The sequence below is a fragment of the Equus asinus genome, chromosome 20 (assembly GCF_041296235.1).
Source record: "Equus asinus isolate D_3611 breed Donkey chromosome 20, EquAss-T2T_v2, whole genome shotgun sequence".
Lineage (NCBI taxonomy): Eukaryota > Metazoa > Chordata > Mammalia > Perissodactyla > Equidae > Equus > Equus asinus.
The window spans coordinates 81,277,302-81,301,741 of record NC_091809.1 but is presented as its reverse complement, the minus strand read 5'-3'; the positions used below and the strand labels follow the sequence as shown (position 1 = coordinate 81,301,741).

The window sequence follows — 24,440 nt, the reverse complement described above, 5'->3', positions numbered from 1 at the left end:
TCTGCCGAAGCCAGACTCTCCTCTCTGCGAGTTCGTCTGTCAGCCAGTCTCTCTCGGCTCCAGGTTCTTGGTCTCTCTCTCCCTAACGTCTCTGGACCGCTTTCACCCGTTTAAAAAATGGGGGGACGAAGTGGAGAAGAGGGAACCCTCCCCCTTGCCCACTCCAACTCTTTCTTACCAACCTCTTTCTTTCTAACACACACACACACTCACACTCTCTCTCTCTCTCTCTCTCCAGCGACCTCCAGATGTTCCCGACCCTGGGGCCATCTGCTGAGAGGGCCGGGGCTCTCCCGGGGAGGGGGCGGGGATCCGGGACGCAGGAAGCCGGGAACGAGGCCGACTGGAGCGGGCGGGAGCTGCGTGCGCACTTTTGAGACGCTCCCTCGGGTGGAACCCGGGCTCGGCGCGGCTCCGCGGGCGGGCGGGGGGCGGGGCGCGCGCCGGGGAAGGCCGGCACTTTGGCGACGCTCCCTAGGCCGAGGCCCGGGCGGCCGGCGCGGGCCGCCACTGGGCGCCGGCGGGTGGGGGGCGCGCGCGACGGCGGGCGGGGGCAGGGGCGGGCCGCGCGGCGGCGAGAAAAGCGCCGGCCCGGGGGCCCGGAGCCGGGCCGCCTGGGTGAGCGTGCCGAGGCGGCTGCGGCGCAGGCTTCCAGGTGGGTGCGGGTCCCCGGGCGGAGCTGGAGCCCCCGGCCCCATGCCGGCCGCCCCATCCAGCGGGCGGGCGGCGCTGGGCGCAGGGGCGGGGCCGGGGCCCCTCAACTTTTCCTGGACCCGGGGCGTAGGCAGCCGCCGCCGGACGCCCGGGGCTCGGCCGGAGAGGGGAGCCCGGAGCGAGGGGAGAGGGCTTCCCGGAGACAAAGGCTCGGGCCGGGGGCCCAGGGCGTGGGCCGGCGTCTCTGGGGTCTTTGTGCCGGCACGTGCATCTCGCGTTTGTGGGTCTTTGTGAGTTTGGGTCCGGGGACGTGAATCTGCCTGCGCCTTTGTGTGTCCGTGCCTTTGCGTGGTTGTTTCGCGCCTGTGTCCATGTATTGTCGGCCCGCGTTTGGTTTGGGTGTTGGTGGGTGCATCGTTGTGTCCGCGTACGTGGTGTGTGCCTGTCGACGTGTCTGGGTTGGGTGTCCGTGGAGTGTGTGCGCGCCGGGAGCCAGACGCCGCCCCGACTCCTCGCTCTCCTGCTGTCCCCAGGGCCCCCGACTTGGCTGCAAACTTTTCTCCCGGTTCCTGGGGCAACAGCCAGCCCCCGTCCTCCTCCTCGCTGCAGCCCTGGCAGGGGGCGCTGGCAGCCCTCCTCTCCTTCACCTCCTAGGGTCCTTAGGGCCGTGAGGGGACGGCATAGGATTGGGGTGGGGATCGGCCTCGTCTGGGGACCGTCCCGGGCCAGGGCTGGGCGGAGCGTGCCGGACACCCTAGCCGAACCGGCTACGGGGAGGGAGGGAGACGTCCGGTCCTGGGCTCCGCCGGGGGCTGGAGAGAGGAGAGGAGAGGACGGCCGGCGTTGCCTGCCCCGCGCTTCTCGGAGAGAGAGTGTGTGACCGAGAGAGACGTGTCTGCTAGGCGGAGAGGCCGGCCCCAGCCCCTGGCTCCGCTTTGAGATCTGCTCTCCGTTTGCCTCCCGCCTCCGGGGTGGGGGGACAAGCCATCTGATCCCATAGGTGAGAGGGCGATAGCTTCTTGGGATCCGGGCCTGCCCGAGGCGCAGGCTCCAGGCCCCCGAGCTGGGCTTCGGGGAGTGGGAACTTTACACATACTGGTGTCGAATGGGACGGCCACTGGCCCACTGTACGGCACTGGACAAGTTGCGCGGCCTCTCTGAGTCACAGTGCCCTGTTAGGGCTGGGGCTGAGAACTCCCTGGCGGCGCAGAGCCTGCGTTCGGGATAACCAGCGCAGCGGGAGCCGGCTGAGAGCAGGGCCCGCCCACACTTGGCCGGGCGAGGTGGTGACTCAGGAACTTCTCGGGTCCCTCCTCTCTTTGCTCTACCCTTCGGATAAGTCCAGACTTGCAGAGCCCAGGTCTGGCCCGAGAGGGAGGGCTCAGGTGGCGGGAGCCTGCTGAGTTTTTGATCCTGAGTCGAAAAGATAACCCTGACACCTTCCTCCCTACCCCCACCCCTCCCCAGTCCTTGAGAACTTTGTTGGATGCTGCAGACCTGAAGCAGGAGCACAAGCCACTCACTTGGGAAGGAGGCAACCGTGGGCACTTTCGTTCCCCTCTCTGGGCCTCAGTTTCCCTTCTGGAAAGGGAAGTGTCGACTGCCTCTCTCCTCCCTTCCTGTTCTGGCTGACTGCTGGAGATCCCAGAGCCTGGAAACAACTGATGTTTATGTAACACCTCCCTCCATTCTGACCTGACTGATTCCCAGGCACTACTTTGCTCTTTTGAAGGAGGGGAAGGAAGGTGGCTGTGAAGTTAGGGGAGGGACAAGTGAGGTGGGCCTGGAACCCCTGGAAGGGAAGGCTGAGGAAGCCAGGTGAATATACCTGGGAGCCAGGAAGTGTCTCCCACAGAGGGAACAGCGCCTCACTGTGCCTTCTGATAACAGCACAGAGATGGTCAGTCTTTGGGACTGTCGGGTCCAAGATCTTGGCGGGAGGGAGGGGGAAGTGGAATTCAGCCTGAGGCTAGAAAGGAAGGCAGGCCAAATATGAGGGCCTTGAATGCCAGGTCTAGGAGCTGGGGTTTGAACCTGTAGGCAGTGGAAAGCTGTTGGAGGTTTAAGCAAGCACGACAGGGTGAGATTGGTCATTCTAAGAAACCTAGGACTGGTGGTGGTGCTGGAGGCCAAGGGCTCCAGCCTCTTTGAGTGAAAAGACCTGGATTTTACTCCCACTCTTGCTTCCTAGCTCTGTGGCCTGGGGCAAGTAACTTGACCTCTCTGGTTCTTTGTCTCCTCGTCCTTCGAATGAGAATAGCAATTCCTGTCTCACTGATCTGCTGAGTGTTAAATAGGATAATGAATTACCTGTGCTAATAAAATGAGAAGAGGTGTGCAGACAGCTGTGGGACTGCACTGACAATAGAAGGCGGAGACCATCTCCTGTGGTCCTGAGCCCGATTTCACCACCTGACAAAGCCCTAAGTCCCCTGCAAGCTTGAGCCAATTGTTATCCTCTCCAAGCAGAGGGAAGCTTTCTGTCCAGGACACTTCATTCATACGGTTTATCCCCCTTCACATCTCCCATGCAGGAGAAGAGCTGCACACGGTCAGATTCTGAGACGGCCACAGACTGCAAATTGTGTCGGGACATTGAGGGGGCAGCCCAGGGGCCACAGGAGCCCGGGGAGGGTGACCTTTTGCTGGATGAGGGGCTGGTTACACTGGGAAGGGCTCACAGAGGAGGTGGCTTTTTTTGTTTTCTAAGATTGGCACCTGGGCTAACAACTGTTGCCAATCTTTTTTTTTTTTTCTGCTTTATCTCCCCAACCCCCCCCCCCCCCCCCCCGTACATAGTTGTATATCCTATTTGCAGGTCCTTCTAGTTGTGGGATGTGGAATGCCACCTCAACGTGGCCTGACGAGCGGTGCCATGTCCGCGCCCAGGATCCAAACCCTGGGCCGCCGCAGCGGAGCAGCAAACTTAACCATTCGGCCGTGGAGCCGGCCCCAAGGAGGTGGCTTTTGAATCAAATGAGTGAGGGTTTCCATGGTAGGCCGAGAAAAGAAGGGCATCTGTTGTCACCTTCGTCAGAGGGAGCAGCCTGTGCAAAGGCTCTAGGAGCGAGGTGGGGCTCTCTGCTGGCACGCTGTCTTCCCGGGATGAGTTCAAACAGGGAGCAGTGGTGGGGTCTGTTGGAATTGCTCTCTGGCGCCCAGCCTGACTGGCAGTAGGAGGCAGGGGGTCAGGAATGAGGCTGTTGCAGGTGTCCAGGCCAGGAGGCCTCCTGAGCCAGCCCTGGGCGGGGTGAGGTGACTGCCTGGCTTGGGAGCAGTGGAGACAATGACTGACCCGCCTGGGGTAGCTGCTGATTCTGGTTCTGTCACAAGCAACACAACTACTTCCACCTGGCTCGGCCTCTGTGACCTTTCTGCTCCCCTTACTAATTCCCCAGGAGAGCCTGGGCAGCACTCATAGCCCGAGGGGGACTCTGGGGTGTGGGTGCACAGGAAGAGAATTCTAGGCCTCAGAGGATGCATTTTGGATTCTTGGTTTTTTTAAAGATTTTGTTTTTCCTTTTTCTCCCAAAGCCCCCCGGTACGTAGTTGTATATTCTTAGTTGTGGGTCCTTCTAGTTGTGGCATGTGGGACAGTGCCTCAGCATGGCCTGATGAGCGGTACCGTGTCCACGCCCAGGATTTGAACTGGCGAAACCCTGGGCCGCCAAAGCAGAGCGCATGAACTTAACCACTCAGCCACGGGGCCGGACCCGCATTTTGGATTCTTTATCCTCTGCCCCTGCCTTGCCTTTCTTGGCCCCTGAAATTAACCATTAGGGGGCAGGAGGCTGCATGCAGTGAGCACCAGTGTGTGCCAGGCCAGGCCGAGTCTCCACTTTACCTCGTGTCATCATCCCGGTGACGCGCTGGGAGCCGTGCTAGGATTCCCACCACACTACAGAGGCAGGCACTGTGGGGTTGGAGCCCGGTCTGCCTGGCTGCAAAGCCCACTTCTTCTGCCCCACGTTGCCTCCCTTGTGTCCAAACGTGCTGCCTCAGGCCAAAGGGAGCTTGAAAAGCTTCAGGAAGAAGACGCATTGGAAGGAGAAAATGGTATCTGGAGCCTTGCCCATTTCCCTGTGGATCATCCTCCTTGGATGAGGTTGCTGGGCCTCCAGGCCCACCTGCACCGGGGATGATGTCACAGAGGAGGCTAGGTACCAGGTGTCAGAATACCTAGATCCTGAGTCCAGCCCCTGTCCTCACTGGCTGTGTGACTCTGGACAGATCACTGAACCTCTCTGGGTCTCTATGCAGCTGTAAAATAGATACGATGCCATCTGATCTGCTGATCTTATAGGGTGACCAGACAGATAATAGTTGAGGAGGCGCTGGAAAGGTTGAGAATGTCCTTGGTGAGGTGGAGGTATCCTAAATACCTAGTATGTCTTCATATAGTACCTTCTTTGTGCCAGGCCCAGTGCTCGGCTCCAAGGACATTAAAATGAATCGAGCCCCATCCCTGGCCACAGGAGGACAGACAGGTCAACGCAACTACAGTCGAGCACGGTCAGCTCCAGCTGTCATCCACACGTGCCCATTTGTAAGCTGAGGCACAGCAGTAGAAGGAGCACTGGATTTGGAGCTTGGACATCTGGGTTGGAGTCCTGGTTCCTCTACTGCCCAGCTGGTAATGTCAGTCTCCTTGTCTGCAGAGCAGGGATGGTAATCCCCACGGTCAAGGATGGCAGCGAGGTAGAAACAAGATGCTGGCAGAGACGTGGGGGGCGGGCTGACGGGTTTGTACAGAGTGCAGCATTAGCGGTGCTGTTGGGAGGGCCGGCCCTCAAGGCTCCGGGAGTTGGCCCTGAAATTCTTTCTGCCTTATGTTTCTGGAACTGACTCAGTGGTCGAGGGGCAAGACGTTAATGGCATTTCCACTTGGAGATTTCCTTGGCGTCAGCTAGAGGGAGCTGATGACGAAGGGGAGCAGGGTGGGGGGCAGCTCCAAATTGAGGGGTGGCCGATGGAGGAAAGGCCTGTCTCGGGTGGATGCCGGGGCCGAGGCTCAGCCCCCTGCCCACCTCGTCCTTGTGCCAGGGGCTCCCTCTCGGAGTTGTGATGAAGCGCTGGGAAGTTCTATGGGCCAGAGATGCTGTGGTGCAGCCCCAGGGGCAGGCAGCTGGGGCCAGGAGGGCCGGAGCTGGGACCCCTGACCCTAGAGAGGTCTCTTCAGACGAGCGGGGAGATTGGGGCCTTGCCAGCAACTCCTGCACAGTGACCGGAGAACCTTAGCACAAGCGGTCACAGGCCTGCCGGGTCCCTGGCACTGCATGGGGTACCTGGGTAGAGAGGAACGTAAGGAAGAACATGGTCATTGCCTTCAGGAAGCGTAATAAATCGTCACCATTGCTGTCTACCATGCACTGAGCACTTAACATGTGGCAGATCCTCAACTGAATGCCACACGTGCTGTCCCTTAATGCCTTCACCAACCCTGTGTTGTCATCCCTGCTCTGGACACTGAGACTTGACAAAGGAGAGAGTGGCCCAAGCCCGGTAGGTACAGGGCTGGCTTCACACCGGGGCTGAGTCCAGCGGTTGGCTTACCTGCCGGGCTCTCCATTCGTCCAGCAGTGTTTGCCGGGCCCGCAGGCCTGGCTGTTGCCCTGAGTTGGGGAGGGATGCGCAGGTGAAGAGGGCAGGGTCACCGCCCCTCGCCGAGTACACTTCACGTCAGGAAATGGGCAGGTACAGGAGGGCAGAGAATTGACTGCGTTGTTTGGAGGTGTGCCCGTGGTGAGATGTGAGAGGAGGCAGGGAGGGCGGCCCGGGAGCCCGAGGGCACAGATGGGCTTTGTTCTGCTGGCAGGGCCAGGGCAGGCCGGGGGATGCAGGCAGTGCAGGCAGCAGTGTGTGGCATTGGGACCCAGGTCCCAGGTCCTGCTCTGCTGTTTCCTGGCCGTCACGGTCCCTCTCTGGGCCTCCGCCTCCTGTGGTCTCTGAGAGGCCGTCCAGCTCCCCAGCTCTGGAATTCCCTGAGTTGAGAGAAGCGTGAGCAGAGGCTGAGAGTCGTCCAGAGGCCGTCACCTTGGGTTCAGAGCAAGATGGGGGCTCAGCCGGGGCAGGGAGGAAGATGGGGACAACCTGCAGATGCCTCTATGCCAGGGAGAACCCGATTTCTGTAGGTATAAGTAGAAGTCAAGGAGTTTTGTGGCCAAAGCTGTTTTAGGGGCTCTAGCAGGGTCTGGGGTGTCACAATGGGGAGACCTGTAGGGCCACACCGTTTACCGACCTCACAGGCCATCAGCAAACTTTCCTGAGAGTCTCTGTGGGCCCAGCAATGAGTAACTCGAGGCCCCTGCCCGGGGGACCTTACACCCTGTCCCCCGCACCAGCGGCGGGTGCAGTTTCCGGGCCCTCGGCCTCCCTCCCGCCCTGGTGTTCTGCAACCTGGCCAAAAGTGCGTGTCTTATCTGCAGGTCAAGTTTGGAAAAGAAGGAATGTTATCTTGGGCCAAAGATCCCTTTTCTCCCTCGGCCTGCCTTGGTGGCCACCTCTGTGCCTTTCCCTTTCTCCCGTGGGTGGAGCACAGGCCCCAGAGGGAGGCAGAGTTCATACCTTACACAGAGGAGCAAACTGCGGCTCAGAGAAGTCAAGAAAACTGCGAAGGGCACACAGATAGTGCCCTTCCAGATGGTACCCGCCAGACAGTGGCAGACCTGGGGCTGGAGTCCTGGTCTCCTGGGTCCGAGGCAGGTGCTAGTGATCTTGAGCTGAGTTGGTGTCCTGGCCCACCCCCCTACCCCCCCAGCCCAATGCATACCTCACACGGCCTAGCACAGTGCCTTATACTTAGAAGAGATTCAGTAAATGCAGTTGTTTAATTCTGAGATGCTGGAGCTGGATTGTTTAGACTAAGCCCCTTATTATGAAGCAGGAGAAATGTTTAGAGAGGGGAGGGGACATGTCTGAAGTTGTGAACAGGCCACGCAGAGCAGGGACTAAGACTGGGGCTCCTGACTGCCTGCCAGGACTGTCTTGTCACTATGCACGGTTGCCCTGTGGCCTCCCCTCCAGTCCCCCTTCTAGCCTGTGGCCTAGGAGAGACACGCCACCCGCTGACTGTGCCTCTGTGGGTGTCCTGGCGCTGTGACCGCTAGTCCTCACAGCAGCCCCTTGAGGAAGGGATTGTTGTCTCTGATGTGGAAACAGGCTGAGAGAGAGGAAGTCGCTTCCCAGAGTCGCCCAGGTTAGCAGGTGACTTCTGTTCCCCGGGCTGTAGCTCCTTCAAATCAGAGAATTGATCCCAGAATGACAGTTTTCCTCTCTAGAGCCAACTCCGATCGGTGGGTAGAGGCAGTCTGAGCACCACGTCCAGGAGAGTTCTGAGGTCCCCTGCAGATTGCCCAGGAAGCGGTGCTGCGATTAACTGTGTCTGCAGTGGATATGGGTGAGTTAGATGAAAAGGCACAGTTTTTCCATTCTGTGGCTTCCACTCCTTGGGGCTTCCTTTCTCTGTGGGAGCGTTCAGCTTCTCAGTCTAATCTTCACAGCTTCCTCTCTGAGGCCGATGGGACCTGCATTACCATCCCAGATTGACAGTTGAAGGAACTGGTCCAGGGAGGTAAAGCGACTTGCCCGGTTCACACTGCAAGTTGGTGTGCAGGGCCTTCTGGCTCTCTGGGGGGGTCTTTCCTCTCCACAGAGCTGAGGCCGGTGGTTTTTGTCAAGAGGAACTCACATGACTCATCCCTCCCCAGATCCAGCAGCCCTGTTGAGAAACCGCATGGTGTGGCCTCCATGGAAAGAACTGCTCTCGGGGAGGCGCGGATGAGAGCCCTGACACATGTGGGACATGTCTGCTGAAGGAGGGAGGAGGAGAGAGCGCAGCAGGGGCAGGCCCACCTGCCCATCGCCACCTCGCCTCTCCCTCAGCTCCCAGGAAGCCAGGGCACCCACACTACGCCTTTCCCGTGTCCCAGGAGCCCTGCTGGGTGCCTGACTTCCACCATTTTGTTTCATCTTCATGATAGTCCTGTGAGGTGGCCGTTACTATCTCCATTTCACAGATGAGGAGACTGAGGTTCAGAGATAGTGACCAGCCCAGACCAGAGAGAGCAGAGATGGCCATGCAGCCATCCTACTAGGAGTCTTGGTTACTCAGAGTGTGTTTTTTATATATATATATATATACATACATGTTTTTTTATATATATATACACATATATGTATAAATATATATATAAATGCATATATATGTACATATATATTTATTTATTTATTTATTTTGGAAAGGAAGATTGGCCCTGAGCTGTCATCCATTGCCAGTCTTCCTCTTTTTGCTTGAGGAAGATTGTCACTGAGCTCACATCTGTGCCAGTCTTCTATTTTATGTGAGATGCCACCACAGCATGGCTTGACGAGCGGTGCTAGGTCTGCGCCTGGGATCTGAACCCGCGAACCCTGGGCTGCTAAAGCAGAGTGCACAAACCTAACCACCATGCCTTCAGGCCAGCCCCTGTATATATTTTTACTATAAGAGAGGAAAGGAGATTGAGATGTTGAAGTCACTCAAAGTCCTGCCATCTAAAGGAAAACCACTGTTGTCTTGATCTATTTTCTTCTCGGCTTTCCAAAGTTAGGATTTAGGTGGGGTTTTTTTTAAAGCATAGTTATTATTTTCTTAGACATGCATTTTATCCTTATGATAGCTGGCATTGTGGTATCAGCACCCTCCGTGAGGTTACAGACTCTTCTGAGCGTTACTTTTATGCACTCAGTAAGGTCCGTAGGAGACTTAAACAGCCGTCTTGACAGATGGGGAAGCCCTGGGCCTGGAGTCTGAGTATCAGCTGCCACCGCCTCACTGGGTATCCGCAGACCAGTCACTGCAGACTCCCTGGGCCACAGATTTGTTGCTAAAGCAAGAGATTGCACACCCTGCTCTGTGGCCCTCACAGCATCACATGAGCAAAGGCCTCTTGTAAACTGTAGAGGGCTGTGCCCCAGCAGGAGTTTCCTTATCTTCCCTCAGTCTCCTGGGAGAGTTCTGCCTTCCCCTTGGCTCCAGAACCTTTTTGCTAAGGGACTTGGAGTAGCAGTGCCAGACGTCAGCATCTCCCGTGACGACTTGACGAGAAGTGCCCCTCATATTACCCCAACGGGGGCATTTCCTCTGAGCAGAGCAGGGCGCTGACTCAAGGACTGCCAGCCCACACCCCCGCTTTGCCCCTCTCTGGGTCCAAAGTTGGGAAGCCTCTAGGGATTCCTCCCTTCTCTTCTCCCAACAGCCTGGGACACCCCTGAGAGGCTCTGGGCTCTGCTGTGACCTCAGGAAAGCCCCAGAGCCGTTGGGTGTTGAAAAGCTTGGCACCCACGTCATCAGTCTTCATGGCAGCCGGAGCCTGGCCCTCGGGCTCTGGACGCTTAGCTCTTCTGTCCCCAGCAACACAGAGAAGGTTGTGCGCCCACTTGAACCCAACTGATTACAAGGTTACAAAGCCCCGAGATCAGTTCCCGCTGTGCCACTTTCCTTTTCTGAGCCTCAGTTCCCTCCACTATAAATGGGTCCTGGAGGACTGAGGGTTGAACGAGAGAACGAGGGTCCAGCTCTAGCAGATAGTCAGGACTGGCTCTGACTGTCACCATCCACGCTTTCCACTGAATGTCCGGGTCTGGCACAGAGCAGGGGCCTGGGGGGGAGGTGTCCGCTGCGCAGGGCTGAGCAAGGACCCCATCCAGGGTGCCCTGGGAGCGTTCATAAGCGCAGGCATCCAGGTGGGTCTCAATCCACGCTTCTGCTCCCCTTACCCAGTCAGGTCCTCATCTGCAGCGGCCCCATGCTGACCCCCTGCATGCGTGCACAGCCCTTCGCAGTGGGCATTGCACTTCAGAGAGAGCTGGGTCAACTTCTGTGAGGGGGCAGGGCAGGATGACTGCCTCATGGTACAGGGGATAAGGCTGAGGCCTGGGGGGCGGCCAGAGGCCCTCTGGAAGGGCAGCATTTGGGCCGTGTTGGGGCTGCCAGTTACATAAGCGGGAGCTCAGGAGGGGTCATTTGGCATTTAATAGGCACATTGTATAATCACCTTTGGGGACCAATGGGTAGTCTAGGGGCCTTTTGTGTGTGTGTGTGTGGTGTTTGTGTAAACCCCAGGAAGGACGGGTATGAGCAGATCAGCTTAGCAGGGGGGGTGCAGCCGAGCGGTAATGAACCCCTGTGGTGAGGGCCCCCCCCTCCCCAGGGACAAAGGCGCCTGAAGCAACTTAATATTTTCCTTTTTGTTCCAGACATTGGAACACTCTGTCCTGCCTCATTTGGGACCAAGCCCAGGATGCACCTGGGCCGGGTTTAATCCTCAAATTGGACTCTACAAAAGAAAGGGGCGGGAGGGGAGGGGCCCCACTTCTCCCTGCCCCTGCACAGCGCTGAGTGCGGATCAAGTGGCTGCCCCTTTCAAGTGTTCATGGAGGACTAGTAAAGCTATCCTGCCGCTCCCTCGCCACTCACCCTCAGTCCAGAAGGTGAGCAGGTCCCAGGTCCGCCCCTCCCAGAAGGCCGGTGGGAGGGACAGGTCCGGGGAAGACTGCAGAGGGGGCCACCCCAGATGAAAAGTCCTGCTGGGGTGAGGCTCAGGGCTGCTGTCCCCCGGGATGAGTGGCCGCTGTGTGATGGGAGGGGTAACCACAAACTGCAGTTAGAAGCTCTCTGTGCTCGTCCCTCATCCTCCTGGGAGCACCACTGAGCACCACTGTCCCAAGAAACACAGTGGGCGTGAACTCGGGCCTTGGGTCAGACACGTGTGCATGAGTATGAGGACTGAAGGTGGTGAGGTGCATGTACTGCCTGGCATCCGTGGCAGCTGCTGTTATAGTTGTACAGGGAGGGAAACTGAGGCCAGGGGAGGGAATGTGGCTTGTGTCATAGGATGTGTCAGCGGGGAAAACCCACTGGGGACCCTGTCTCTGCCGGCCACCCTGCCAGGCCTGCTGGAGGCAGCAGGTGAAAATGGAGGAATTGGAATTGAGCAGGCCTGGGTTCTGATCCTGCCTTGCTTTTTACTAGTTTGCAGTAAGACCTTTTTCTTCTCTGAGCCCCATTTCTTCATCTGTATATTGGGGAGACCAGCCCAGCTGCCTGCGTGGGTTAAAGGAAGGGCCCAAGAGAGGAAATGGCTGTATCAGCTGGGGGTGAGGCAGGGCAGGGGGAAAGGGGCTTGGGACGGGTGTCCCCAGGGCCCTTCTGGAGGTCTAGACGCTGGGTCCCCAATTGGAATGAAGGGGGGTCCTGCCTCGAGGACAGGCCAGGTGAGGGGGCTTAGGACTGTGGGGATAGTCATTGCAGCCCCCCTTGCAGGGAGAGGCCTCGGTCTGGGAGGCTGGAGCGTGGGTCTCAGGCATGGCTCCTCCACTGCTGAACCACGATAGGGAGCCATGCTTCCTCTGTATGCCATGAGGTTCTGCTCCCACTATGTGTGGCCGTGCGTGACTCCTGAACCTCTAAGTCTCAGTTCCCTCTTCGAGAAGCAGTGACAGAAACTGCTGCCTTGCAGTTTTTGTGGTTGTGGGGGTTAAGCGAGACCGGGCTGTGAGGCAGCTGGCTCAGCACCCAGCACCTAGCACCTGTCAGCAGAGGTGAATGGAACCCCTAACCCCAAGCCCTAGGCTGTGAGCCCGTCCCCAGTAGGAGATGGGTCGAGAGTAGCCCATGGACCTAGACAGTTGGAGCTGGAGCAGCCAGCTGAAGACCTGTCTAGTCCAGTGGGTTTCCAACTGGGTTCTTTAACATCCTCCAGCACGGATGGTGAGCAGGCATGGAAGGCTCCAGGCCCCCACCCTCGCTTCAGCCAGAACAGCCCCCTTTCATCTGCTAATCTTACTTAAGAAAGGGTTCTGCTGTTTCTAGTTTAAAATCGACCAATCTGGCCTAACCCTCTTTACCATACAGATGGGGAGACTGAGGCCACAGAGGAACGGGGACTAGAAATTATATGAGGAGGGGTATCCAGGGAAAGCATCCCAGGGGACTGAGGGGCTGGCGGCAACCTTCAGCTGTGCCTAGACACATCGGCTGGTGTCTTAGGGGGTGGGGTTCAAACCATGTGGTCTGGGGAGCCTGCTGTGGCCCCTCACCTATGGCTCTCTTTCTAGCCCCCACCATGCCGTGGCCCCTGCTGCTGCCCCCGCTGCTGTTGCTGGCCGCAAGCGGGGCCCAGACGACCCGGCCATGCTCCCCCGGGTGCCAGTGTGAGGTGGAGACCTTTGGCCTCTTCGACAGCTTCAGCCTGACGCGAGTGGATTGCAGTGGCCTGGGCCCCCACATCATGCCCGTGCCCATCCCTCTGGACACAACCCACCTGGACCTGTCCTCCAACCGGCTGGAGATGGTGAACGAGTCGGTGTTGGCAGGGCCAGGCTACACCACGCTGGCTGGCCTGGATCTCAGCCACAACCTCCTCACCAGCATCTTGCCCACTGCCTTCTCCCGCCTTCGCTACCTGGAGTCCCTCGACCTCAGCCACAATGGCCTGGCAGCCCTGCCGGCCGACAGCTTCACCAGCTCACCCCTGAGTGACGTGAACCTTAGCCACAACCAGCTCCAGGAGGTCTCAGTGTCCGCCTTCACCACCCACAGCCAGGGCAGGGTGCTGCACGTGGACCTCTCCCACAACCTCATCCACCGCCTCCTGCCCCATCCCGCAGGGGCCAGCCTGCCCACACCCGCCATTCAGAGCTTGAACCTGGCGTGGAACCAGCTCCGCGCCGTGCCCGACCTCCACGACTTGCCCCTGCGCTACCTGAGCCTGGACGGGAACCCACTGGCTGCCATCGGCCCAGGTGCCTTCACAGGGCTGGTGGGCCTGACACACCTGTCGCTGGGCAGCCTGCAGGGTGTCCCCCAGCTGGCACCCTATGGCTTCCGTGAGCTGCAGGGCCTGCAGGTCCTGGACCTGTCGGGCAACCCCAAGCTCAAGTGGGCAGGAGCCGAGATGTTCTCTGGCCTGGACTCCCTGCAGGAGCTGGACCTGTCGGGCACTGCACTGGTACCCCTTCCCGAGATGCTGCTGCTCCACCTCCCGGCGCTGCAGAGTGTCAGCGTGGGCCAGGGTGTGCGTTGCCGGCGCCTGGTGCGGGAGGGCGCCTACCCCCGGCAGCCTGGCTCCAGTCCCAAGGTGGCCCTGCACTGCGTAGAAGCCCAGGAATTGGCTGCCAGGGGCCCCGACACCTTGTGACAAATGGTGTGGCCTGGGGCCACACAACAGACTGCTGCCCTGGGCTCACTCAGGTCCCAGGTAATTCATATTTTAACGTGCCAATGCCAGTGGGGACTCTGCAGGCTTCTGTGGCAGCATCATTGAAAGAAAGGCTTTGGACCTGGACCAACACCCAGGAGCAAAGTCTTGCCCCTTTGTCTGTGTTGCCCCCCAAACCATTAGCAGAGGGTCTTCCATGCCAAACCACACAGCAGTCCCCTGCTGTCCTTCCCCACTTGTCCCCAAAGTGCCTTCCCTCAGGCCTGGGCCAACCTGACCCGTGACAGGAAAGGGTGGGAGGGAGATCCCACTGCGGGGCAGAGGTCAGGTCCATGGCTGAGCGCCCCTGGGCCCATGGTCTAGTCACTCAGGGGCATGGGTTTCTTTTATGACAAAGCCCCCTCTGCTCTGGGCACATGAGGCCCACTTCATCCTTTTCTTTTCCCCTAGAACCCTGGGTAGAACTTTGGTTGTAGAAAAGGCTGGAGAAAAAATCAAGTCCACCTCCTCATGTGACAGATGGGGAAACTGAGGCCTAGAGAAGGAAAAATGCAGATCTGAGGTACCACATCAGCAGAGGCAGCACTAGACCCAGCGTCCTGCCTCCCAGCCGGCCCCTCTGCACTTTTCTGACTTCTCCAAATCATGCCCTCCCCTCCCCTTCCTGGGCTCCCCCTTGCTGCCAAGACCCACCTCCTGCTGTTTGTGACCTGTCCCTGTCATCCTCAGGACAGGCAAGGGCCTTGGACTCTGGGCCCTGTGACCGGCTGTGTGGCACAAGCTAAGTCAGTTCACTTCTCAGGGTCTCTGGAAGCTTCAGGCATGCCAGGCTCAGCCCTGCCAGTTTCCCACTCTGGGGTGGGGTCCCCCAGCATCAAGACTGGAAATGCACCCACTGACCCCTGAAGTGCATGCTCCCCAAGGAGTTGCTGCAGTCCTGGAGCCCCACCTGGCCCTGAGCCCAACAGTCCCTGAGTCCATCTCACCCTACTGAGGAGGCAGGGAGCCCCCACCTGTCTATGCGCCCTGCCCCAGGGTGGCATCTCAGCTTCCCAGCCCTGGGCTCTTTCCTTAGGGTTCCTTTTATAAAAGTTGTTGCCTTTTTAATGGACTGTCACTTTCAACCACGCCACCCCCCACCCCTGCTGGCAGGGGATGGAAACGTGTCATTTGTAAAAGAAGAAAAAATTGCATTTGTTCACTTTTGTAATACTGTGTCCTGGGGATGTGCTGGGAGGAGGTGTTGGATGGAAGCCAGCCACCACTGGCCATGTGGGCATCAGGGGGCGGGGCCCACAGAGACGCCCACAGAACAATGAGGGCTCTGTCCTCCCCCACCAGCCCCACCCAGCACCTACTGGTCCTTGGTTTAATAAACACTATAAAGAGCCCCTCTTTCCATCGGTCGGCCAGTGTCCACTGACATTCCCTGGGCTGGACCCTGAGGCCACAAGGATGAATCGGGACCAGCTCTGCCCTGGGCAGCTTGTTCTCCCTGAAAAGCCCGATGACCTCCCAGGATTTGGGGACTGAGGTGACATGAGGGAGGGAGTTGCTCCAGGGTGGGTGGGATCTCTCGCAGCAGCTTGCGCCCTGTCCACCTTCTGGATCCCCCAACTCCATGAACTCGGCAGGCCCCTGCACACTTCTGCCTTTGCTCAGGCTGTGGCTCTGGCATCTTGCCCTTGCCCCCACCCCTGCTTCTAAACTCCCTTCCACCCTAACGGACCCAGTTCCTGCCTCCCCTCGGGAGCTTTCCTTGAGGTCCCTCTCCTCTGAGCTCCAACAGTGCTTTCTTCCCTCTTGGCATTTGGACCACTGTGGTACCCTAACTCCTGTTTGCACACTCCCAGTGACAGGGAGCTCATTTCCAGCTCACCCCACTGGCTCTGCTGTCAGCAAGTTCTTCCTTCTAATTGGCCGATTTCTGCAGGAATACCCATCACCATCTTCACCAACAATGACAAGTTTTCCTGATATCTTCTCTGCCCTAAGGGGACTCACATTCCTGGGGCGGCGGGGGGGGGGGGGGGGGAAGGGGGAGGAAGGACACAGGACAGCTGACTAAGAGCAGCACAGGTGGCTGTGAGTGCCCTATACTAGGGTTAGGAAGGCTTCCTGGAGGAGGCTCATCCACACAGCCAAGGACAGCGGGGGCTCACACTTGGGAGGGGTCATAGGTAAGCAATAGTACAGAATGCAGAACATTCAGGCCACAGGTATGGGTGGGGAGCTTGCCCATCTTGTTACTCAGGCTCCTCCGCAGGACCTGGGCCCCCTGAGCCTGAGGCTGCCCACCACAGTCAACACGGGAAGGGGCTGAGGCCTGGTAGGGGGCTGTCAGGGTGAGACCCCAGCCCCCACAGTCCTGGAATTAGTTCCTCACCCCTCCTCCATTCCCTGCAACGAGAGATGCTTCAAATGTTGGGTTAGGAGAGGGATCTCGGGGTCTTTCACCCAGTGGCGCTAGGCCCTCCCAAAGCCCCCTTGAAGGAGTCCTCCTTGGGGGTGGGCCATGGGACATGCGGGTCTTAAAGTCAGGGAGAAAGCGAGGCTGAAGGTAGGGGAGGGCAGGCCGGGCGCTCACAGTGAGCTCGGGGCAGGTCGCCTCCGCCCTGAGCAGCAGCTGCACGTCCGCCAAACGGGGCGGGGGGTGAAGCTCCAGTGGGAGGATGGGCCGACGCTGTCACCCCCGCGGGGTCCTTCTTCCTGGTGGGGGCATGACCCCGCACACCCCGCAGCCCTGGCTCTCCACATGCCTTAGGGATAGCAGGAGCCCCGCGGGGCAGCGCCCGACCGGGTGTCCCCGCGGCCCCTCCAGAGGCTCCCGGCCCGCAGCGCCACCTCGTGGTCGCGCATGGCCAGACACGCCAGGTCGGAGGGGTCAGCGAGCAAGGCCCAGAGCGGCGGGAGGAGCAAGCGGACCTGCGCGGTTTGCACGGCCCGACTGTCTTTCCCTATCCCGACCGCCTTCATTCTGCCGCGCTCCACCCTCCCGAAACCCTGGAGCCAAGAGTGAGGCATTAAAACCTTACAGAATTATAGAGATTTCGTTTTGGTGTTCACAGAAGAGGGTTAAAATCCTGGGTCCATCACAAACTAGCTGTGTGACTTTGGCCAAGTCACTTTACCTCTCTGAGGCTGGAAAATGGGGATGGAAATATCTCCCCTCCATGGGATTATAGGAAGAATAATGGAAGTAACATTTGTCAAGAATGAAGTACAGTACCGGGCACAAAATACTCCCTCCACAAATGCTTGTTGCCTCCCTCACGCCACCATAGAAATAATGAAACACAGAACCACGTAGTCTTAGACTCCTATTTTGATAACTGACTCAGAACTGAAGAATTTCCTAAAGGTTGAGGATTGTAGAATTGCGAATGCTGCAAGCAGAGGGTCTTCACTCTGCGTGCCCACCGTGGAATAGGCCTTGCCCTCGCCCTTCAGCTGAGTTTCAGAGACGGGAAACAGCTGAGGCAGTTTGCCCTCATGGCCACGCTGGGTCACAAACATTTCCTTGCATTTCATTAATACAGTTGCCATTTACAGGGCACGTGTTCTTGGACTTGGTGTGTGTGCTGTCATTTCCTCAGGGATAGTTGTCACCATCCAGATGAGGGGGACCAGCCTGGGCCTGGCTTCATCTGGGATTCCATTTATTTTTCTGTTGAAAATAAATTGGGGAAGTTACGCAGCTCTAAATACCTGCAATCAGACCATTGATTCTAAATCCTACAACATGAAAAGCCAAAGATCCAAGTCCCTCCCCTCCTGGCCCCGTTTCACAGATGGGGAGACTGAGGCCCAGAGAGGAGCAGCCCAAAGTCACATGGCAGGTGGCCGAGTCTGTGCTTCAGAACTGGCTACAGAATTTGTGGGACCCAGAGTCAAATGAAAATGTGGGGCCTCTTGTTCAGAAGTGTTAAGAATTTCAAGATGGTGAGAGCAGAGCGTTAAACCAAGCACAAGGCGCTTCTAAGGTCCGGCTGCCCATGAGGCCAGCCTGCCGCGCTTTGATCATATCATCTACAGAGAAGCAAGGGACACACGCCCGGTGGTGGTCAGGACGGCAGAGCAGAGTCTGCGTGGATGTATGTGTAACCCAATCTGTCTGTAACTCAGAGCTAATTAAACTCTTTCTAAACCCAGGAATTTCCCTCCATAGCTGTTGTGACACCACTCAAATTGTCATAGCCAAAGCGGTTTCAGAGAGAGAGGACAGACAGAGATGTATATACTAGCACCCACCAACTGCCTCCAAACCAGCTCAGAGGATGTTTCCCTGGACAAGACTGCCAGGCATGGGGCAGGTGGGGCAGAGGCCGACTCTGTGCTCAGACTTCATGTCCACCAAGACAGGAGAGGTCATCAGAGGCTAATAGAGCCTTGCCCATCAATGTTCAATGTTCCCTGTTGGCTGATGTTCACCAGGGATCAAATGTCCATTAATACCTAATATTTACCGATACCTAATATCCATCAGTGACGGCCCTCACCAGTGGCTGATGTCCACAAAGGGAAGATGTCCAGTGGTGGCAATGTCCACTACTGCTGAACACACACCAATGCCCAGTGTCCGCAGGTAGCTAATTGCAATCATAATTGCCCTGCGCATCGACCCCTAATGTCAGTCTGCATCTCAACATCTGGCAACAGCAAACAGCCATCCAGTTAAGTCACATGCCCTGTGTTTATTCTTCCCTTGTATTTATTTAAGTACCAGTGGTTGTGTTTATGGGGATTATTGTGTTTGTTGAGCTAGGCGGGAAATTCTTCCTGTGTTTACTGTTTAATTCCAAAAGCTATTTATTATTTTGTTTTGCATACCTGTTAGTCAAAATATTCTGAATTAGGAGCACAAACACATATTTATGTTTCTTGAAATATACGCATATGTCTAGGTACCATGTATATATAATGATTACACACATGACACAGCAAGACAGAGAAAAAGAGAAACTGGTTTGAGGACAGAAGTGTCAAACTAGGAAAAATTTTCTAATTGGTTGATTCTTAGAAGTAGCAACTTTTCCAAATCTGAGTGATGGTTCAAGGCATCAGCCCCCCTGCTCAGGCAAAGAGGGACAAAGAGCCCTACTGTGGGCTGCAAAAAGCCAGGTTCCTTAATAAGGTGGAGGCACTGACATGAGCGCTTCCTTACAGCAACATAACCAGAGGTTCAGGCACAGGCTCAGAGGGAGAGCGCCTGGGCTCGGAGCCCGGCTCTGCTGCCGAGTGGCCTGGGCTAAGCCACTCCACCTCTCTGTGCCTCAGTTTCCACATCCATAAAAGGGAGATAGTAGCTACCTCATGGGGTTGCCGTGGGGAATGAGTAAGTCAATGTACATAAAATACTTAGAATAGTTCATAGCACATAATAAGTGCCATTTAATAAATAATATGAAATACGGTGACCCTCCACATCCATGGGTTCCACACCTGCAGATTCAATCAGCCACAGATGGAAAGGCCTGCAATGGTTGCATCTGTACTGAACACGTGCAGACTTTTTCTTCTTGTCATTATTCCCTGAACAGTACAGTATAACAACTCTTTACACAGCATTTACATTGTATTAGGTATTATAAGTAATCTAGAGATGACAAAGTATATGGGAGGATGTGTGTAGGTCATATGCAAATACTCCACCGTTTTATACAAGGGAGTTGAGCATCTGTGGTTTTGCTATCTGTCGCGGGGAGGGGGGTGGTCCTGGAACAAATCCCCCACAGACACTGTGGGACAACTGTACTATGTTTTTGGAAAATTCTTTATTTTGTCAAACTTAGAAGCATGCTATGACTCAAAATATTCTCCGGCAGGGTTCTTCCGTGGCCATCGGCTCTCAGCAGTTGCCCTCATAGAAGCTGTTATGTTTAGGAATTTGAGAAGAGGCTCTACCCGCCGCACCAGTACATCGAGACCGCCTCACCACGAGCTTCCTTCTGACCCAGCACTCGTATGGACACAGGGCTGAGGAGACATCGCCATGACCCTCCTCCCCAGGCCCGGAAGTCACGGAGGGAATGGCCCACCTGCTGTGATTTGAGAGCAGGGAGAATCTTCCACTCTCCTCGCTCTCCTGACAGCCTCACTGTCTGAGATTCCACCATTGCTCGCTGGCTTAAGCCATGATTGTTGTCTGGTGTCCTTGCTAGATAGGCAGGGGCCCAGGACAGCAAGAGTGCGATTGGGGGACGGAGGCCAGGGCATTCACTAAGTAATGAGGAGTGAGGGGTACCCGACCACTTCCCAAATGCGATCCACCCTAAGCATGATTTCAAGGCGGCACATGGCAGTTGCTAGGGCTGTGACACTAGAGGCAGGACGGGAGACTGACAGAGAAGGTGGCTCACAGATGAGGTCTTTACACGTGCTGCCATCTCTACCAACCAATGTGATGCCCCGTCATACTGAGGCCCCATGACCCACACCTCTTAGTATTATCACCCTCTGTAGAACCTTCCTCTTGGATCCGGGAAGGGCCCGGGATTTGTTTTAGCCACAGAATACAACAGACGTGGCTCTGGGCCAGTTCCAGACCGAGTCCTAGAACGGCCTGGTGGCTTTCACTTTGCAATCTTGGGAGTCAGGAGCTTCCTTTTACGGAGTCCGGTGAGACCACGCGGAGAAGCCCTAAGGCTATCTGGAGAGAGAACAGCTCAACGGTCCAGTATCCCAGCCCATCTCAGACCCGGCCACCTCCGGCACACAAGAGTGACCAGAGCAAAACCAGCAGAAGAAGCAACCAGCTGATCCCAGCCCTGGTTGCAGGATCATGAGCAAATGAAATGACAGTTGTGCTAAGCCATTATGCTTGGAGGGGTTGCTTACATGACAACAGCTACAACCATGTCACAGGCTCCACGTCCCCCCAGCCCTGTTGCCCCTCCTCCACCCCTCTGGCTTCCCTGGGAAAAGAACTGCTAACCTGGCCATGGGACATGAGCAGCTGAAGATGCAAAGATGCCAAATGAGAAAGCAGACCACCACGGCCTCCTCGAGCATGGCCAGTCTGAAGGGACCGGGCAGAGAGGCCCAACTGAGAGAAAACACATGTACCCAGTGTTTTTAAAGTTTATGAGGGGCCGCCCTGCACATGAGGTCATCTCTTGTTATATTTTTGTCTCCCAGCCACCCCGCAGGCTTGGCCTGTCTCCCCGCAGCCTCACACTCTCCTCCAGCCCCCGTCCCCAGCCCAGACAAATGACTAGTGGTCCCCAGACCCACCCACTCTCGCTTCCCCTTGTCTCTCCCCACAGCCACAGCTGGGAACTGGCAGAATAAAGACCTAAAGCCACTGTCCTGCCAAGATGCCTTCTCCTTCCCTCAGGGGCTTGCCTCCAGACGGAGGGGCTTACATGAGGGGAATTGAGGCTGGTCGAGGCCAGTCATGGGTGGGGGCAGGTGAGAGCTGCTCAGAGGAGAGGAGGCAAGAGGGGAGCCGGGCAGGAACCCAGCAGCCCTCCCAGCAGACCCTGGGAAGGGTGTAGCTTTTTGGTGCTTTCCGCAGACTGTGGGCAAAGTCATACTTAGCACAAGCTTTAAAAATACCCTCCCACACGCAGACACAAACACTGCCGTTCCCTTGACTGGCCCGACCCGCCAGTAAAATCCTATGTGGTGTGCAGACACATGGGGGTGTGGGGACCAGGATGGGTGCTTGGAGGGACTTTGTCTTGGGTTCTGAGCAGACCCCTCAGGAGCGACTACACAGAACTTCCCTTTGCTAACATGTTCTCGAGGAAAGTGACCCTCGAAGGAGAAGGGGAGGGGCAACGAATGCTTCCCTGTCCTCACACCCAGCAGCCTGATTACCTCCGACTTACCCTTCCTGTCTCAGGAACTACGCCACCTCCTCCAGGAAGCCTCCCTTGACCACCTCCCCCCATCCTACCTCAGGCAAGATTACATGCTCCTCTGCTGTGCTAACCTGGTACCCCATCTTCCCTCCAGAGTGACACTCATCAATTAGTTTCTGTTTAGTTTCCCAGCTTCCACTTTACACTGAGGGCAGGAACTGTGCCTACCTTGCTCCCCAAAGGGTCCCTAGCACCCAGGCTGGTGCCTGGCACATAGTTGGTTGTCAGTACACACCTGATAAATGAAAAAATGGGTCTGTTACGCCCATGTTATTTGATGGTTAAATGGAGGCTCAGAGAGGTTAAATGACTTTCCCAAGGCTGCAGAGCCAGCTTATGGCAGAAACCAGTTCTCCAGACTTCCAGTTCCTCTGCAACAGGAACCTCCCTTCCATGCCCCCTCTTCTCTCCCTCAGAGGGCAGGTGTGTGACTGATAGGCCTGAACCTGGGATGGAGCAGTTGTCCCCTGTGAGGTTCCACCTCCTCTCCAGCTCCCTGGCAGGGACCCACGTCTGCTCTGACTTCCTCCCGGTGACTAAGCCTGTGCCCCACCTCCTCCACCCCAACAGTAGCCCCAGTGGCTACAGAGCAGGAGGGGCGAGACCACCTCTCCGAGCCTCTTCCCCAGCCGTAGGACGAGTCCACACAGGAGACCACGCGGCTCCTTCTAACTTGTGCACCCTGTGAACAAGGCTGGCCCAGCGGCATGCTGCTGGCGGCAGGGCACAAAACACAAGCACCAGAAAGACCCCGAAATCTCATTTTTTCAGATGTGCCGGAAGTTTACTTCGATGTTGCATAAGTTTTCATCTTTCGCTATCGCGTGTGCGTGCGTGCACATGTGCCCATGAATGGCGATGGTGGTAGTTTCCAGGTTTTAAAAACAAGCAAGGCAGGCTGATTTTACGGCATAAGCAGGTTTGGGCAACACTTCACACAGATCTTACACGTCGCATCCAGACCTCGTGTGCTCTTCATAACCTTCTCGTGCGGAAGGCTGGGCAGGGCTTACCACTAACTCGTTTCACAGACGGGGACAGTGACGCCCAGAGGGCCCGGGGCCGAACCCGGGACTTGCACTCAGTAGTCCCGTTCCAAACGCCGTCTCCTTCCCACTTCCCACTCCTCCGCGGAGTGATTCAGGTTCAAAAAAAAAAAAAAAGGAAAAGGGCGAATACGATTACTTGGCTGGTAGACCCGCGCGAAGAACTTGGTCAGCCCTGGCAGAGAGCGACATCGTTTGGTGGGAAGCCATCCTCTGGGAGATGGGGGATGACAAGAATAATAAAACTCTGGGACAAAGGCAACAGGATGCTGAGGGAGTGACTCAAGGGATCCGGGCAGCCCAGGGGGCGCGCCCGCGGGCCTCGGTGGGTGCCCAGGCTCCGCCCCACACGCACCCTGCAGCCCAGTGTTGGTCCGAGGGGCATCGCCGTCCCGGCCGCGGGCCGCGCAGAGGAGGACCAAACGCACCCCTGCCCCGCGGCGCCCGGTCCGCTGCGGCCCACGGTGGCAAGTGGCTACGCAGGCCGGGCTGGAATTCGAGTTCCCATCCGACAGAGGGGCTATATGGGTGACCTTGCAAGACCCGAGCTGCAGGCAGAGCCCGGAGCAGAATGCGGGTCCCCGTCCCCACCAGAGGGCGCTGCCGGGGGCCCGGCTCACGGGATTTGCCCCGTTTCTCCGTCCTGTTCCCGGAGTGGCCTGCTGCCCCAGGCCGGGGCTTCGGGGCTGCCCGCCGGAGAGCAGAAGGCGCACCCTGAGAAGCACAAGTCTGATGAACAGCAGCTCTCGGCGGTCACCAGGGCCGTCGTTGCCCTCACATCTTCCCCTCTGATGAAATAACTCCCAATTTTTGTGTTTTACAAAATTTTAAAACTAACATTTATTCAGGTGTTTTTTTTTGGTTTTTGGGGTTTTTTTGCTGGGGAAGATTAGCCCTGAGCTAACATCTGTGCTAGTCTTCCTCCACTTTATATGACTGTCGCTGACACAGTATGGCTGACAAGCATTGTAGGTCTGTGCCAGGGATCCCAACCCGGGAACCTAGCCGCCAAACCTAACCACCATGCCAAGGGCCGGCCCCTCAGGTGTTTTTTTGTTTTTTAATTCAACAAATAGTCGGTGATTATATATTGATTTATTTCATGCTCACTATACAAAAACAAAAAATGTTTGATAGATGAGAAAACTGAGGCTCAGAGAGGTCAAATAATTTGCCCAAGGTTGCACAGCAGGTAAGTGACAAATTCCAGATTTTAAAAGCAAGTCTTTCTGATTCGGTAGCCCTTAAATAAGCTGCTCAGTGCATAGAACGGAAGGCAGAATGCTAACCTAACAGAATCAGAGACGGAGAATCCTAGAGTGTTAGCCTCCTTGGCTCTTCCCTCACAGAGGCCGACACTGGGGTTCGGTGGGGACCCTGGAAGGGACTCGAGGTCCTGCAGGCCAGTGGTCCGACTGCTTTGCCCCAGGCTCCAACCCTATCCTCCGACCTCTGAGCAGCATCGGGCAGGAGCAGCTTCCGGTCCCCACACTTGGTTGTTCTCCTGGCCAGGGGCCGTCACTCTGGGGTTGGGAAGCTCCCTACAGAAAAGCCATATGAGCCCAAGTCTTCATTCTTCCCCTCTCGGGGAACCTGCTCAAGGCCACCCAGCCGAGTGGGCCTGGCTTTGAACCTGGGTCCTCTGACCTTCCTGTCCAGGCCTCCTCCCTGCCCCT

At 56.9% G+C, this 24,440-nt stretch overlaps 1 protein-coding gene across 13 annotated transcripts; it reads left to right on the top strand.

Annotated features, from left to right (window-relative positions):
- Positions 1–532: 532 nt before the first annotated feature.
- Positions 533–21,165, top strand: TSKU (tsukushi, small leucine rich proteoglycan). Of its 13 annotated transcripts, none has more exons than XM_070490616.1 (4): positions 538–655; positions 7,919–8,050; positions 10,891–11,124; positions 12,751–15,252. In XM_070490616.1, exon 4 carries the CDS (start codon positions 12,759–12,761, stop codon positions 13,830–13,832), a length of 1,074 nt encoding a protein of 357 aa, XP_070346717.1. In that variant the 5' UTR covers positions 538–655; positions 7,919–8,050; positions 10,891–11,124; positions 12,751–12,758; the 3' UTR covers positions 13,833–15,252. The 13 variants fall into 13 exon arrangements, 11 of the variants coding, with proteins under 11 accessions (XP_044608208.1, XP_044608206.1, XP_070346717.1 ...); XM_044752275.2 differs by having other exon boundaries at positions 542–655; positions 7,932–8,050; XM_044752274.2 differs by lacking the exon at positions 538–655 and adding an exon at positions 3,431–7,849 and having other exon boundaries at positions 7,932–8,050.
- The last annotated feature ends 3,275 nt before the right edge of the window (positions 21,166–24,440 follow it).